The 14541-nt window shown below is 35.7% G+C and overlaps 2 protein-coding genes across 5 annotated transcripts; both read right to left on the bottom strand.

The window, feature by feature from the left end:
• Positions 1 to 761: 761 nt before the first annotated feature.
• On the bottom strand, positions 762 to 4678 carry LOC103502082 (probable serine/threonine-protein kinase PBL9). 4 transcript variants are annotated; one of them, XM_051079461.1, is made up of 8 exons: positions 3844 to 4678; positions 3596 to 3691; positions 2906 to 3240; positions 2587 to 2722; positions 2361 to 2503; positions 2107 to 2230; positions 1597 to 1649; positions 1268 to 1416 (listed from the first exon to the last, which is right to left on the bottom strand). In XM_051079461.1, the coding sequence occupies exons 2-7, from the start codon at positions 3645 to 3647 to the stop codon at positions 1639 to 1641; spliced, it is 801 nt and encodes a 266-aa protein (XP_050935418.1). In that variant the 5' UTR covers positions 3648 to 3691; positions 3844 to 4678; the 3' UTR covers positions 1268 to 1416; positions 1597 to 1638. The 4 variants fall into 4 exon arrangements, with proteins under 4 accessions (XP_008464126.2, XP_016903152.2, XP_008464127.2 ...); XM_008465904.3 differs by lacking the exon at positions 1597 to 1649 and having other exon boundaries at positions 762 to 1416; XM_017047663.2 differs by lacking the exon at positions 1597 to 1649 and having other exon boundaries at positions 762 to 1416; positions 3859 to 4232.
• Positions 4679 to 5297: 619 nt separating this feature from the next.
• Positions 5298 to 7955, bottom strand: LOC103502084 (triosephosphate isomerase, cytosolic-like). Its single transcript, XM_008465907.3, has 9 exons — positions 7833 to 7955; positions 7364 to 7439; positions 7126 to 7249; positions 6785 to 6869; positions 6542 to 6674; positions 6216 to 6310; positions 6056 to 6134; positions 5641 to 5723; positions 5298 to 5557 (listed from the first exon to the last, which is right to left on the bottom strand). Exons 1-9 carry the CDS (start codon positions 7869 to 7871, stop codon positions 5522 to 5524), a joined length of 750 nt encoding a protein of 249 aa, XP_008464129.2. The 5' UTR covers positions 7872 to 7955; the 3' UTR covers positions 5298 to 5521.
• Positions 7956 to 14541: the final 6586 nt, after the last annotated feature.

Raw genomic sequence — 14541 nt, 5'->3', positions numbered from 1 at the left:
AAGTAAGTATTTAATAAAAATCCAAAACTAAAAGTGCAAACTCTTAGATCCATGGGTTAAATTGAAATAAAAAGTAAGTGTCAGGTAAGATTATAATATTTGGAAATTTATAAGATTAGATTGAAATGGAATTCAAAGCTTAAGAACTCATAAAAAAAGTTCAAGAACTATACCCAATCTAAGCTTGGGAGTCGGGAGAATTTGAAATATTTGAATGTTTGAGTGATTGGCTCCTTAAGTTAATTTTGCTTTTATAAGAAAAATAGAAAAAATAATCAATAAATGTAAGATGAAAGATTCCAACTTTTGATTAGATATACATCAATAGAATATAGTTTGCTACATGAGTAAGTAAATTTAAATCATTGAAAATGGACTTGCACATAAAAATATGGTAAACTAACTGTTTTAGCTCCTAATTACTGCACTCTTAATCAATTTATTGAGGATTTGACATTTAACTCAAGCTTATATCAATCCTATCAAAATTCAAATAGTGTTAAAATTTTGAAAGAAAATAATAATGTTAAACTCTCAACTAATGGTCGTAGAAGTAAAATAATAATAATAAATAAATAAAAGAACACTACATCTTTCTTTTTCAAACAGATAAAACTCGTTTTTGTGCAATCCATATTCTCGGGCTTTTAACGCCTAACATCAACATATCAAATATTCCCATAAACCAGTTTCAAGCAATTTAATGTAACTTATAAGTTTATAACTTCATTCTTTTCGCTTCACCAACAAATCATAATAAGTAAAACATCAAACTGAACTTTCACCCACTTCAGATATCTAATCGGATTCCTCCTCAGTATCGTATCTTTGATAATCAAACAAAAATTTCAAATGAACCATTCCTTCTATGTACAAACTGATCCAGAAATCGGCAGACTGAAGAGATTGTAATAGCAAGAGAAGTATAATTCATTCAACTATAATATGTGTCCGCTAGTTTTCTATGTTTTGTTGTAAAAGTATCACGTACATCTGCTTATGTATAATCAGGTGAAACAGCGCGAGCACTACGATGAATATTGGCATCGTCAGCACTACATCTGCGAGCCATGCGGTTTTGTTTTGAATTTCTGTTGATATTAATGGATGTCGGATCTTGTAGCTGTTCTAGTTCTGTTACAACCTCGTTCATGCTTGGTCTAGACTTGGGCTCAATGGATAGGCATTGCAGTGTCAGACTCGATAGCTTATAGGCTGCATCCAAAGAATATTGGCCTTCAAGACGGTTGTCAATTATTCGAGCAGTCTTCCTTTTGTTTGCAAGTTGGGGTCTGGCCCATTCGATTAGGTTGTGTTCTCTAAATGGTCGATTTTTGTCTACGGCTCTTCTTCCAGATAACATTTCCAATAGAATGACTCCAAAACTATAAACATCACTTGATGTGGTTGCCTGACCTACAGTAAGTGAAAGGACAAGTGATCAACTTTAAGATAATTAATATAATCCTTGTTTTGTTGAAAGAACAGAATAAACTAAATTAACCATCATAGGTTGGCCTAGTGGTAAAAAAATGAGACATAGTCTCAATAATTCACTAAGAAGTTATGGGTTCAATCCATGGTGGTTTCACCTACCGACATGTTCCGTGAGATTAGTCAAGGTGCGCGTAAGCTGACTCAGACACTCACTGATATAAAAAAAACAAAGTTGATTCACCTATTTTTACATGGTAGCCTCAAGTTTCTCAGATTAGTAATGATACAAAAATGTTATTTATCAGGGGAACCAAAGATACTTGATAGCAACAAGTTGAAACTTCATGACCTCATGGTGGATGTAAAAATTAGACGGTAAAGTTTTCCGGTTGTGTTGAATACAATATGAATGGTATTAGGATAAGATCAATAATATTATTAGGATTTTAAAGAAACGTCAGTAATTGGCTAGAGAAGTTGTTGAGCTAGTTTGTTATAGAAAGCATGGTGGGTATGGAGAAAGTGAGATATTTCTTTATTTAGTTGGTTTAGGACTTGAGTGATCTAAAGAAAGATCCAAATTTCTCAAATTACTTGGTTTTTCTCGTAAGTTCATGTTTTATATTTCAATGTAGTTTGGCTCTGTTATAGATTCGATCAAAATATTACCTGCGGCAAGATATTCTGGAGCTGCATACAAGGTACTCGGAGTCCTGGTAGAGACATTACTTTTACCGCCTGTTGCTCCTGTGTCTTTGGAAAACCCAAGATCAGAGAGTTTGGCATTGTAATCCTGAGAATAAAAGAAATCGTGACTTGACGTCCATCTTACGAAAAAGTAAACAAATAACTGAAGGAGCTAGATCCCAATTCCATGATGCCATTTTTACCATAGACTAGCTTTATTTTCATCAAGGACTTACAGAATCAAGCAAAATATTTGAAGTCCTCAAGTCACGGTAGATCACTTTTCTTTCATCACTGTGGAGAAAGGCGAGCCCTTTTGCAGCACCAAGTGCAACCTTCAAACGGAGGCCCCAAGAAAGAGGTTGAAAATAGGAACCCCCTGCAATGACCAACTTCAGTCTCTATCACTAAATAATTCTAAATGTTCTTATTGAGTCCCGCCAAAGGATAGAGCAAACTCACGAAGGAACAGATGATTTTCTAAACTTCCTCGAGGCATGAATTCAGACACGAGCAGCCGTTGCTCATCGTCCATGCAATAGCCAATCAATTTCACAAGGTGAGAATGAACAAGTTGGCCCAGAAAATTCACTTCAGCCTAATTGATAAAAGAAACATGAGTGTATCTGTGCAGCATAGAATGACAAATTTGTTTAACAAATAAGTCACTTTAGTACACAGCCATCTGATGCTAAGAGAGGTCAATATGAGAAGAAAAAGACAAAGAAATCAGGTATGATAATGAGACATCTCTGCAGTTAGTCTCAAAGAGATGACTCACAAACCACTCTCCGTGATCTTGAAAACTATCTTGGTTAAGCCTTTTGACAGCAATACTCATTCCAGTTCCAGGCTTGGTAGCAGTAAATGAATGCTCATCAATCCAGCCCTTGAAAACTGAACCAGAACCAGGTTCTCCCAGAACACTATCAGGACAAAAGTTTCGTGTTGCCTCTTTTAGCTCTTCATAAGCGAAGCTCTTCAAATTGGAGGACTGAGAGATTTCACCCTCGCTCCGAGGGGCTGGGAGCACCGAAGCCAATGAGAATTTGCTACTTGCACTACCATTATCCTTTCCATTATTGCTATCACTATCATCTTTTGAATACTTCACCCCTGCACAAACAAATACACGCCCTGTTATGAACTAATGGCCAGACTCAAAATCCTCATTAGTTTACGTTTAAATCACAGTCGAGACTACTTCAGTAGTTCAGTTCAATCAAAGATAATAATTCTGGAAATTCATAAAAGAAAGAACTCGTGCTCGTTGTAAGATCGATATCAAAAGGCAGGTTAACAAAGGGCATTACTCCACCCCTTCTTCAGACTTGAAACTAACTTGGTGAAAGCAGACAAATTCAGTACATCAATAAGAAATCTAAAAAAAATTGGGAAATGACAAGAAAAAAAAAAACCCAAAAACATCCACCATATTGTCTCATTAGCAAGAAAGTAAGCCTTTTAATACCTGTATTATCATCACTTTCACATATAGGTTTTGCACTTAAGCAGATGCCCATCAGAAGTAAGTGAACAGGTCTCTCCCACCTTCAAAGCTTACATGCTGATTCGACCAAAAAGAGGAAGAACATGAACAAGATAATAAGCTTGAAACCAACATTCCATCAATGAAATCAAGCAGATTCACATCAAAGTTCATAAAAAAAAAAATAAAAAAATAAAAAAGAAAAAAAGAAAGAAGGCAAAAAAACTCGCCAAACAACTAAGCACTTTTTATTGGATCAGCAACCCACATGATTGGTCACCATAAACAGAAAAGCCTTCTAGTTAGATCCTCGTTTATCTCCAGCAGAAGACTTAACTGATAAGAAATAAGCAAAACCCAAGAGTTGCTTCTAAATTTCCCCTGTTAAATTGGGTAAATTATAGGAATGGGAAAAAGGGTTGGACAGCCCCCAGTGGCCAGGGAGATAGGAAGTTTCGTCTTAATGGCAAGAATATCGGTCCCCTCTTTCTGACATCTCACAAAGAAGATAAGGCCATGAAAAGGCTCCTAAGGTAATCTGAGAGACGTTCAATTTCAGACTGTTCAAAGGATCCCTAATGGTGAAAAACAAGATTGCTGACGATAAATTGGTACCGAATTATCAATACGAAACCAAACAAAAACTTGGCTAAGTTATGGGATTGGATAGGCATTCCGCTTTTGACTTTTCTATCATTGGATTGAACTCGAAGGAAATGCCTCGATCATGGGAACTTGTTTTCAAGCTAAGGTCCACACGTACGTCCCAATCAAGCGGGCAGAAACCACCATTTCAATGGAGCGCAGCGGAGCAAAGGAATCGAGAATTAAAGGGACCGCTCTCTATCGGCGGCTCAAAATTCTCCGGCGAGCGAGCCGTCGTTCGAGTGGCAAGTGGCAAAGGTCAAGTTGCAATAGCCTATCTGTTGACTTGAAAATAGAAGGCAACTTTACTTTTTAATTAAATTTTCCGTACAATTCTTTTAGGGTTTCAATCATTTTATCAAAATACATATTTTCAAATGTCATGATTTTGATTGAATTTTATAGTATTGTTGATGATGCTAAAAATATTTCCTTTTCCCATTTTGTTGGAGTTCAAAAGAATTTTTAATTAGAGAATGAAAATCAAAAGATATCTATTAATAATAATAATAGATAACAATTTTAGGTATAATAATTTCGTATATAAAAATATTTTTAAAAAGTTGCAAATGTTGTGAAGTATAATTTTTTTTGTTGATTAGTCGATGGGTGCTCATGTCCTATAATGTTTGGTAGTGTATTAACTGTTGGGTAATTACTGCTAATCAGTATAGGATTATTTAAGGAGAATGACTTCAATAGACAGCTGAATATTCTTTTATCCATCTTTGGAAAAGACGTTATCTTTATTAGAAATTAATAACAATATTCCAATTTATCGACCTGATTCTTTTAATTATTTGCCATAATAATGGACCATTTTCATAATTAGAATTAGTCAACTTCTAAAATTAAAATTAGAAGCAAAGTTGATTGATTGATTACTTCTGCACTTTGCAAAAAAATGTTGCTAAAGTATTCCTATTACCTTTTACATTTATTTCTCATCTGTTCCTGCTGCTTGACATTGAAAGAAAAATGTAAGAAAAAGAAATAACCTCAAGAATCTGGGCATTTTTAAGTATCTAGATCTGAAAAATTGTTCTCAAATTGTGGATTATCATTCATGTGTTCTGAGTATCCACAACAAAATTTCCTTATTTCAAGAGCATGAACAGAAATCAATTTCCAAACAGGAATTTCAAATTTCTCAAGCAAACAATGCTTCTCTTACATAACTAGTGGGTACCTCAAATCAGTTTAACTAAAACAGAGGAACCGTTATTTATGTCTCGCCCTTGTCAAGATGTCTGAGCGGTTTCTTCACAATGCAGAGTTGATAATATCCACGAACTCCGGCTAGTGTTCGGAGAATACAAGAGAAGTCAGCAGCCAAATAAAAAGAAAAAAAAAGGTTAATTCACTAAAGTTTTATAGTCTACCTTTAGCGAAGCTCCACCGACCAAAAATCCGTCCAAATCAGGTTGTCCGGCCAACTCTTTGCAGTTTGAACCATTTACAGAACCTATAAATGCAAACAAATTTGATTAAACACAAATCACAGAACACAAAAAGCCCGTCTATTGTATCAAACAGTTTATACACAACTCATATGTATGAAGCAATTCACCTCCAAAGGATGAGGTTTTATTTGGTCTTTAAAGAAGTTCCCTCCATGGATTTTGGGGAAGCATTCTAATATTTCAAGCTCAGTACAAATAGCTAACTTAAAATGTACCAAAAATGCTTACGGCTCTTGCCTAATGTTCGTATAGATAGCTTTCCACACAACAGCAAAGTAGAAAGAGTGTAATATAGCATACATATCAATATTTTTCATACAAGCAAAGAGGTTACCTCCATATATAATTCTAACAGATTCAGCAACTTCAGCACTAACATTGTTGTGAAGCCATTTCCTTAATTCAGCATGAACCTTTGAGAAAGAAACAACAATGTTAATGTTAATTATCCTGAATTCATGTGAAATTAAAAAAATTCATAGAACAAATCTTACTTCCTGAGCCTGAGCAGGAGTTGCAACTTTCCCTGTTCCAATTGCCCAAACTGGCTCGTAAGCCAAAACAACATTGTCCCAGCTGGAGATTTTATCTGGCATGTAATAGAAGAATCATTTATTTCGCTCAAAAACGAAGGAAGGGAAGTATCACATATGAGTAAGCATACATAAATCACGTTCGTTGAAAGCAAAGGAAAAGTAAATCATTGAACAGACTAAAGGGATAACCAAGAAAATAGCATCAAGAGATTGTCAGGACAAAAGAACATAAGATGCTCATAAATCGAGGTAAATGGACTTTTACTTTCAGCATGAGAGAGTACCAGCAATTGCTTTAGTTTGTGCAGAAACAACATCAATTGTTGATCCTGATTCCCTTTGCTCAAGAGTCTCTCCAACACAAGCAATAACTTTAAGTCCTTGAGAAAGGGCATATGCAACTTTATCTCCAATAAACTGCATTCACAAATATGTCGCAACAGAGTTCAAAACCAAAATGATTAATGCAATTAACAAATATATGTATATAATTTATCAAATGTGCATTCATGTAAGATCTGGTTTACCGCACTCGACTCGTTCAAAATAAGTCTTCTTTCAGAATGGCCAATAATCACCCATGGAACTCCCAAATTGGCAAGCATCTCAGCACTATTGAAATAAATACCAATTCCAAAATTTCAACTCAATCATATATCCCAAGAAAAATGTCTAGCATTCAACTCCAGTATTTCAAGCAAGTAAAGAAGCTTCACTTTTGTAGAGAGTTCCAGTACATAGTATCACAATCTATAACAACTAACTTCAAATTCTGTTGAAAGAACAGGATCATAAGAAAATGGAATAAGTTATCTACACCTAAAGACCATTTCAATGCAAGAAGGTTCAATGATCTATTAAATCCAACCTAACTTCTCCAGTAAAAGCACCACCCTTACGAACCCAACAGTTCTGAGCTGCAACATGAAAATCAGATCGCAACAAACTCAGGACCAGGGGAAGAAACACGAAAGGTGGACTCACAACAACATCTGCAAAGAAGACAAAGACCATAGTTTCCTCTCAATTAGTTTAAGCATCATAATGATTCCCAATCAATTTATGGATCGAGAAGCTCATTCATTGATCGGTATTTCTAAGCATACCTACAACATCTCCTGAAGGAACATGAGCATCATTCAACACGGTGATGATTTTCTTCACCTCCTCGGTTGTTCCGTTCTGTAAAATTATTATTCAATCAACAACAATATACATTCATCCAAACAAAAACTACTAACCCTCACCTCCATTTTCAAATGTAGACTCCATAACAATTCAACAGACAAGAAAACAAAAATCAACAGCAACACACTCGGATCGGGAAAGTCGCGGGATAACATGACTAATACACTGAAAGAGCAAGCGAGAAATCTGGGTTTCGTCAATAAAATTCTCTCGCTCCCAAACCCAAGAGTATAAGTGGAATCCAACAAATGGGAAGATCAATGCGTGCAATAGATTTTGTTTTCAGATAATTGTTTTGATGAAGAAAATGAAACGAACGACCAAAAGTTGAAAGATTATAAACAAACAGAGTGAGATCGGCGAGATTATAGAAAACGGAAAGCATACACATTTCCAGTTGCCGCCGACGAAGAATTTTCTGCCCATTTTTCCTCGGATTTCTGGGAGCAATGAGCACGACGACGACAAAGTTAAAAGTCTCGAACTTGAGGATAATAATTTCAAAAATGTGAGAATCAAATACCAAGAAATCCTATATACACACGCAGACACGTGATACGCTTGTCCGCAGCCCAGCCCGTTAGGCCCAAAACTCACTCTCAAGCCCAGCTCAGTTGTGCCTATTTGGGCCAAGGCCAGCCCGTTGGGTAAGTATTTATTAGGGGCGACCGGGGATATAACATTTGAGTTTAAATTAATTAAGGATATAGCAAAAAATAAAAAAAATTGCAAATATGACAAATTTTGAATACAATCCCAAGTAAAAGACGAAAATGCCCCTGTAAGTAGATACATTTCACGCTTCGTACACTTCGTATTCCGATTTCTTCGATCTTCACGTTTTCCTTCCATCTTCCACTTTCTTCTCCTTTCTTCGTATTCCGATTTGGTTTTCTCTTGCCGGTGCCTTCGTTTTCCGCTTCGCTTCACGTTCTCGACTTCATCATCTACAGACTTCTCTGCTTTTCGTTATTCTCCACTTCAATTGTAAGTTATTTGTTTTTCTTTTGAAATAATAAGTTGTTTTCATAAGGTATCTTTGTTTTCCGTTTAGTCGTAACCTGTTTGAAATAGATTTCTTTTTCTTTTTCTATTTGTTTGAAATCGATTTCTTCATTTTATGTTTGGTTCTGCTTTGTTTTTTAGTTTATGTGTTGTTACTTAGGGTTTAGGGTCTATCAGTGATATATAATATCACTGATAGACTTGAATGATGTTTAGTTTGTTTGCATTGGAATGTTATTAGATAATTTAGTTTAATGTAAATTTTTATGTGTTGTCGTTTAGGTTCTATCAGTGATATGTTTCTATCAACTTAAAAAGGATGTTTAACTTGTTTGTGTTGGTTTGGTATTAGATGTTTTAGCTTAATCTGCATTTATTATCCGTTATTGCTTATGGTCTATCAGTAATATAGTCTATCGATGATATGTTCTATTAGTGATATGGTCTATCAATGATATGGTTTATCAATGATATGTTTCAATCCTTGATAGACTTAGAAGATGTTTAGCTTGTTTGACTTGGGAAGTTAGTAGAAGTCTAGTTTAATGTGTTTTTTTTTTTTTTGTGATGTTGCTTAAAGTCTATGAGTGATATGTTTCTATCACTGATTGATAGATTTGGAGGATGTTTAACTTGTTTGTGCTGGAATGTTTAACTTGTTTCTATATTGATAGACTTTAAGGATGCTTAACTTGTTTGCGCTAAGGTGTGTTAGTAAATATTTTATAGTTTATGTGCATTTATTTATGCGATGTTTCTTAAAAACTATCAGGGGGTGTTTGGGGTTAGGGTTTGGGCTGTGGGGTTGGGTTAGCCCAACCCTAACCCCCGTTTGGGCCCAATGTTAAGGAAACCCTAGTTTTAGGGTTTCCTTAACACGATTTCATTTCTCCTTCGAACGCCGATAACGCGTGTTCGTGAATCCGGTTTCCTCCTTCAGCGCAATCCGTCTTCGATTCATTCTCAAACCGATTTCATTTCGTCCTTCAGCGCAATCCGTCTTCGATTATTCGTTGAAATCTATTTCATCTTCTTCTCAACATCAAATTCCTCGATTCGATTCATCCTCAAACCGATTTCATTTCGTCCTTCAGCGCAATCCGTTTTCGATTTTTCGTTGAAATCGATTTCATCTTCTTCTCAACATCAAATTCCTCGATATTTTTCCTTTTTCTTTGTTTCTGTCATTTCCCGCATGGAAACCACGAACCGTTTCGTCTTCTACCTCATGTCTTCTAGGGTTTCTGTAGATTTTACTAATGTCCGGTCGATTTTTGTTTTCTTTCTTTCATCCTCTAATACACTCGTTCCGAAAGGGTTTCTCCCTCAAGTTTTGTATGGTTTCTGTTCGTAATATTTTGTCCGGTCGATTAGGGTTTTTTCCGTGGAAATCCTTTAATCCATTCGATGGTTTCGTCTTCTCCCTCGATTAAACCATTATGCCCTTGCGTTTTCGCGATGAAACCGGATTTCGTTACGCCGAATCTCTCTCTAAATCTCTCTCATCCGTCTCTCTCACTCCGAAAGGGCTTCGGTGTTCGTTGAAGCCGACGAATTCGTTGGCTCCGAACACGATTTCCTTTTTGGAATCGTGGCTTTTGGCTCCTTGAAACCTTCTTGCCGCCGTGGTGTTCTGTATGCTCTCGGGTCCTTCGATTGGCAATAGGACAGATTCTTCACGTACCCATTGGAGCTTGGTAGGGAGGTTTGGAGTTCTCAATCCACTTTTTTTTAAAGCCGATGATGAGTAATACTTTTCTATGAATTGTTCTCTATTTTTTACCAATGTCTTATGTGTTCTGTATTGTTACCTATGTCTTATGTGTTGTTCTGTATTGTTACCTAGGGTTTCTGTGTTGTTCTGTATTCTTACCTATGTCTTCTGTGTTGTTCTGTATTGTTACCTATGTCTTCTCTGTTGTTCTGTATTGTTACCTATGTCTTCTGTGTTGTTCTGTATTCTTACCTATGTCTTCTGTGTTGTTCTGTATTGTTACCTATGTCTTCTCTGTTGTTCTGTATTGTTTACCTCTATTGTTGTAATACTCTTACAATTGTTGAGTTCATGATGAGTTCAAATTTCTGTACAATTGTTGAGCTCTATTGTTGTAATACTCTTACAATTGTTGTTACCTATGTCTTCTGTATTGTTTTGTCCGGCCATGATGAGTTCAAATTTCTGTAATACTCTTACAATTGTTATTTTTTGTTTACAATTGTTTTAGTATTAGCTCTCTGTGTACAAATGTTTAATTTCAAATTTGTTACATTAATTTTCAATTCTTCTATTGTTCTGTATATGTATTCTTTCTATTATTTTGCCATGTCTTATTGCTTTACTGTTGTCTCTTCCATGTATTTTTAGTCTATGGATTTGACTTCACATTTCCTTACAAAATTAATTTCACTCTTCTATTCTATTTAATTGTTATGTTACAAAATATATTTTAATCTTCTCTGTATTCTTTCTGCCCAGTGTTGTCTCTTCTTCCTTTCTGTCCAGTGTTGTCTCTTCTTCCTTTCTGTCCAGTGTTGTCTCTTCCATGTTTTTGTAGGGTATGCTTCTGTTATAGGTTTCAGTATATAGGCTTTGACTATGCTATGCTTTATGTCAGTTGGTCTTTATATTTTTGTTGACCTCCCTCTAAGTCCTATCAACTTGCCCCATCTTTCCCCTATATATTGGCACCTTTCCTCTTTTCATTCACTGCATTCTTCTTCCTCTTTGTATCATCTCTGTGGTTTTAAGTTACATTCTGTAAGTTCTCTTCTTCTTTACTGTTACCATGTGTCTTTTGTACCCTCTATGTGCTTGTAACTTATCTTTTTAGTCTATGGTTTTTGCTATATGTTTTCTATACATTTCTGTCCTTTATTTATTTTCCTATAACTATGATGGAATTCCATTCATTTTTTTGGAATGGAATCAAAACTCTGAGGCTACTAAATTAAAATCAATCTTGTTTTTACGGTTTCCCGATTCAATCTTCATTTGGAGTTAAATTTTTCGTCCTAAAAAGGTATGTATATTTAATTTTTTTTTCATACGTTTTCTATTGTGTTTTAATTAGAAATAATAATCATATTCTTTTCTTATGTAGGACGTTGCGACGAAGGAGTTGGAAATTATTTGAAGAGGTACTCTTGTAATAGCCGTTTGTAGGCTTTGATAATGTATTTTTTTTTTTTTCGTTTATTTCCGGTTTTGTATAATTTTATAATAAACATTTTGTATATAGAACATTCGGGTTAATTTGTTACATAATGTATCCTTTTAATTTTCTGTTTTTTAACAATTTTTTTTCTATATAGTAATAAAGTTTGTACAAATGTGTTTGAAGATTTCAAAATTTAGTACACACGTTCCAACGTTTAATCACATTTTTTTTTTCGTAATTTATTCCAAACCGTTTTAAACATAAATTATAACTTTTATTTTTCTACCAACAAATAATTAAAAAGTGTAATAAAAACTATTGTATATAGAATTCAGAGTTCGTGGCCAAAACTTGTAAGAACTATAAAATGGACATAGTTTGAGAAAATAGAGATAAAAAATATTTTGTATTTTGTTAATTTATATTTGAAGATCAAATGTTGAGATTAGTAATTATGAGGAATATAGAAGTCATAAAAAAATTCCTATACATTCTAAATAATTAGGTTATGTAGCATATTGTGAAATAATTAGGTTAAAAAAAAATATACATTGAAAATACGTTTTTTCCTAAAAAGAAAAAATAAAATACGTTATGTAGCATATTGTGACGTTAAAGAAAGAAAAAATGTTGGTGATTTTCAAACTTTTTTCCCATTTTCGATTATAATGTTCTTAAGCCTCATTTTAATAAATACCAATTTTTATATTTAATTTCAAAGTAATGAAACTTCAATTTTTTATAAAGTTATTTTATTCTCACACATTTGTATGAAATTGTATTTTAACAACAAAGTTATTAATATGTTTTGACCACGTACGTTTTCCAACAAATTTCATTTCTATTTTTAAAATACTTATTTTACAACTAAAATAGATTGTAAAAATTGTTGAAATAACCTTCTTTATTGTTTGGATTTCAATTGTTCAAATAATCTAATTTTTTTGTTCTATGTTTATAGTTTTACTAAATAGGGATATTACTAAGTTTACATATTTTTTTACAATATATCGATATTGTACTAATTTTAAATAGTACATGTTTTTAGGGAACTTTACATACATTGTAATGGATGAACAAACACTTATTGGAGTTCTAACTGCATTCACGTTGGCCCAACGTCAGATTTTACTAACGTTGGAGCTATTAATGAACAACAATAAGCGTCTCCCACATACACCGCCCGATACACGCCATAGAATTAGGGAGCTTGCTTACTTTCGCATGATACACGAGTCAGATCTTGTGTGTCGGCAAAGCACGCGGATGGATAGGCGAACATTCGCAATTCTATGCCATTTACTTAGAAATGTCGCTGGTCTTTCTTCAACTGAAATTGTCGATGTTGAGGAAATGGTAGCAATGTTCTTGCACGTCCTCGCTCATGACGTGAAGAACCGCGTCATACAACGAGAATTTGTACGCTCCGGTGAGACAGTATCTCGACATTTCAACATCGTATTGTTGGCTGTTCTTCGACTATACGAGGAGTTGATAAAAAGACCTGTTCCGGTAACAAGTAACTGCAATGATCAACGTTGGAAGTGTTTCGAGGTGGGCATCCTACAAGTTCACTATAATTGACCTTTAGGTACATCGCAGTTAATTCATTGTGTTCCTTTCAACCTGCAGAACTGCCTTGGCGCGTTAGACGGGACATACATAAAGGTGAACGTCCCCGCAGGAGATCGGCCTACTTTCAGAACGCGTAAGGGGGAAATTGCCACAAACGTTCTTGGGGTCTGTGACACGAAAGGGGATTTCGTTTATGTCCTCGCCGGTTGGGAAGGATCTGCAGCAGACTCGCGGATCCTACGTGATGCGATTTCACGACAAAATGGACTACAAGTGCCAAAGGGTATATCATGTTTATAATAAAACACCGTCGCTCCTTACTTACCTATTTAAAGTTCATAAACAAACCATTTAATAACAGGATATTATTATCTGTGCGATGCTGGATATCCAAACGCGGAGGGGTTTCTCGCCCCGTACAGAGGCCAGCGGTACCATTTGCAAGAGTGGCGTGGTGCTGCAAATGCGCCAACAAATGCAAAGGAGTACTTCAACATGAAGCACTCCTCGGCAAGGAATGTTATTGAGCGCGCGTTCGGTGTTCTAAAGGGTCGTTGGGCCATTCTTCGTGGAAAGTCCTATTATCCCCTGCAAGTCCAGTGTCGCACCATTCTAGCATGTGCGTTGCTTCACAATTTGATCAACAGGGAAATGACATATTGCGACGACGTTGAGGACGAGGACGAGGGGGACTCCACGTACGCAACGACCACCGCTTCAGAAGACATTCAGTACATTGAGACAACAAACGAGTGGTCTCAGTGGCGCGATAACCTAGCCGCATCGATGTTCACCGATTGGCAGTTCCGTAACGCTTAGCTAAGACATATTTAGATAACAAGTTTTTTATGACTTCGTCGCAATTCTATCGTCTCTAACATGTACTGTAAAAACTAATATGGGCTGTTGCATATGTATTGTACGCGTGCCATAATTTGTATCATGCCTATTTTACTTTGGAGTTTAATGGTGAAATTACTTATGTACTGCATGTATTTTTTCTAATTTCTAATTCTCAGTATGTCAACCTCAAATCGTGCACCGAGACATGTTTGGACGAGGGAGGAGGAGGGGACTCTTGTCGAATGTTTAATGGAGCTAGTGTCAATGGGGGGCTGGAAATCAGATAATGGTACATTTCGCCCAGGATACCTTGCGCAGTTGGTACGCATGATGGCAGAGAAACTACCTGGATGTGAGGTACGAGCAACAACTGTAATTGATTGTAGGATCAAGACACTTAAGCGAACGTTCCAGGCCATTGCCGAAATGCGGGGCCCAGCGTGCAGTGGCTTTGGGTGGAACGATGAAGAGAAATGCATCGTTGCGGAGAAGGAATTATTCGATAATTGGGTTAG

The sequence above is a fragment of the Cucumis melo genome, chromosome 11 (assembly GCF_025177605.1).
Source record: "Cucumis melo cultivar AY chromosome 11, USDA_Cmelo_AY_1.0, whole genome shotgun sequence".
NCBI lineage: Eukaryota > Viridiplantae > Streptophyta > Magnoliopsida > Cucurbitales > Cucurbitaceae > Cucumis > Cucumis melo.
Note: the sequence above shows the minus strand (reverse complement) of the source record. Positions and strands in the feature narration are given on the sequence as shown.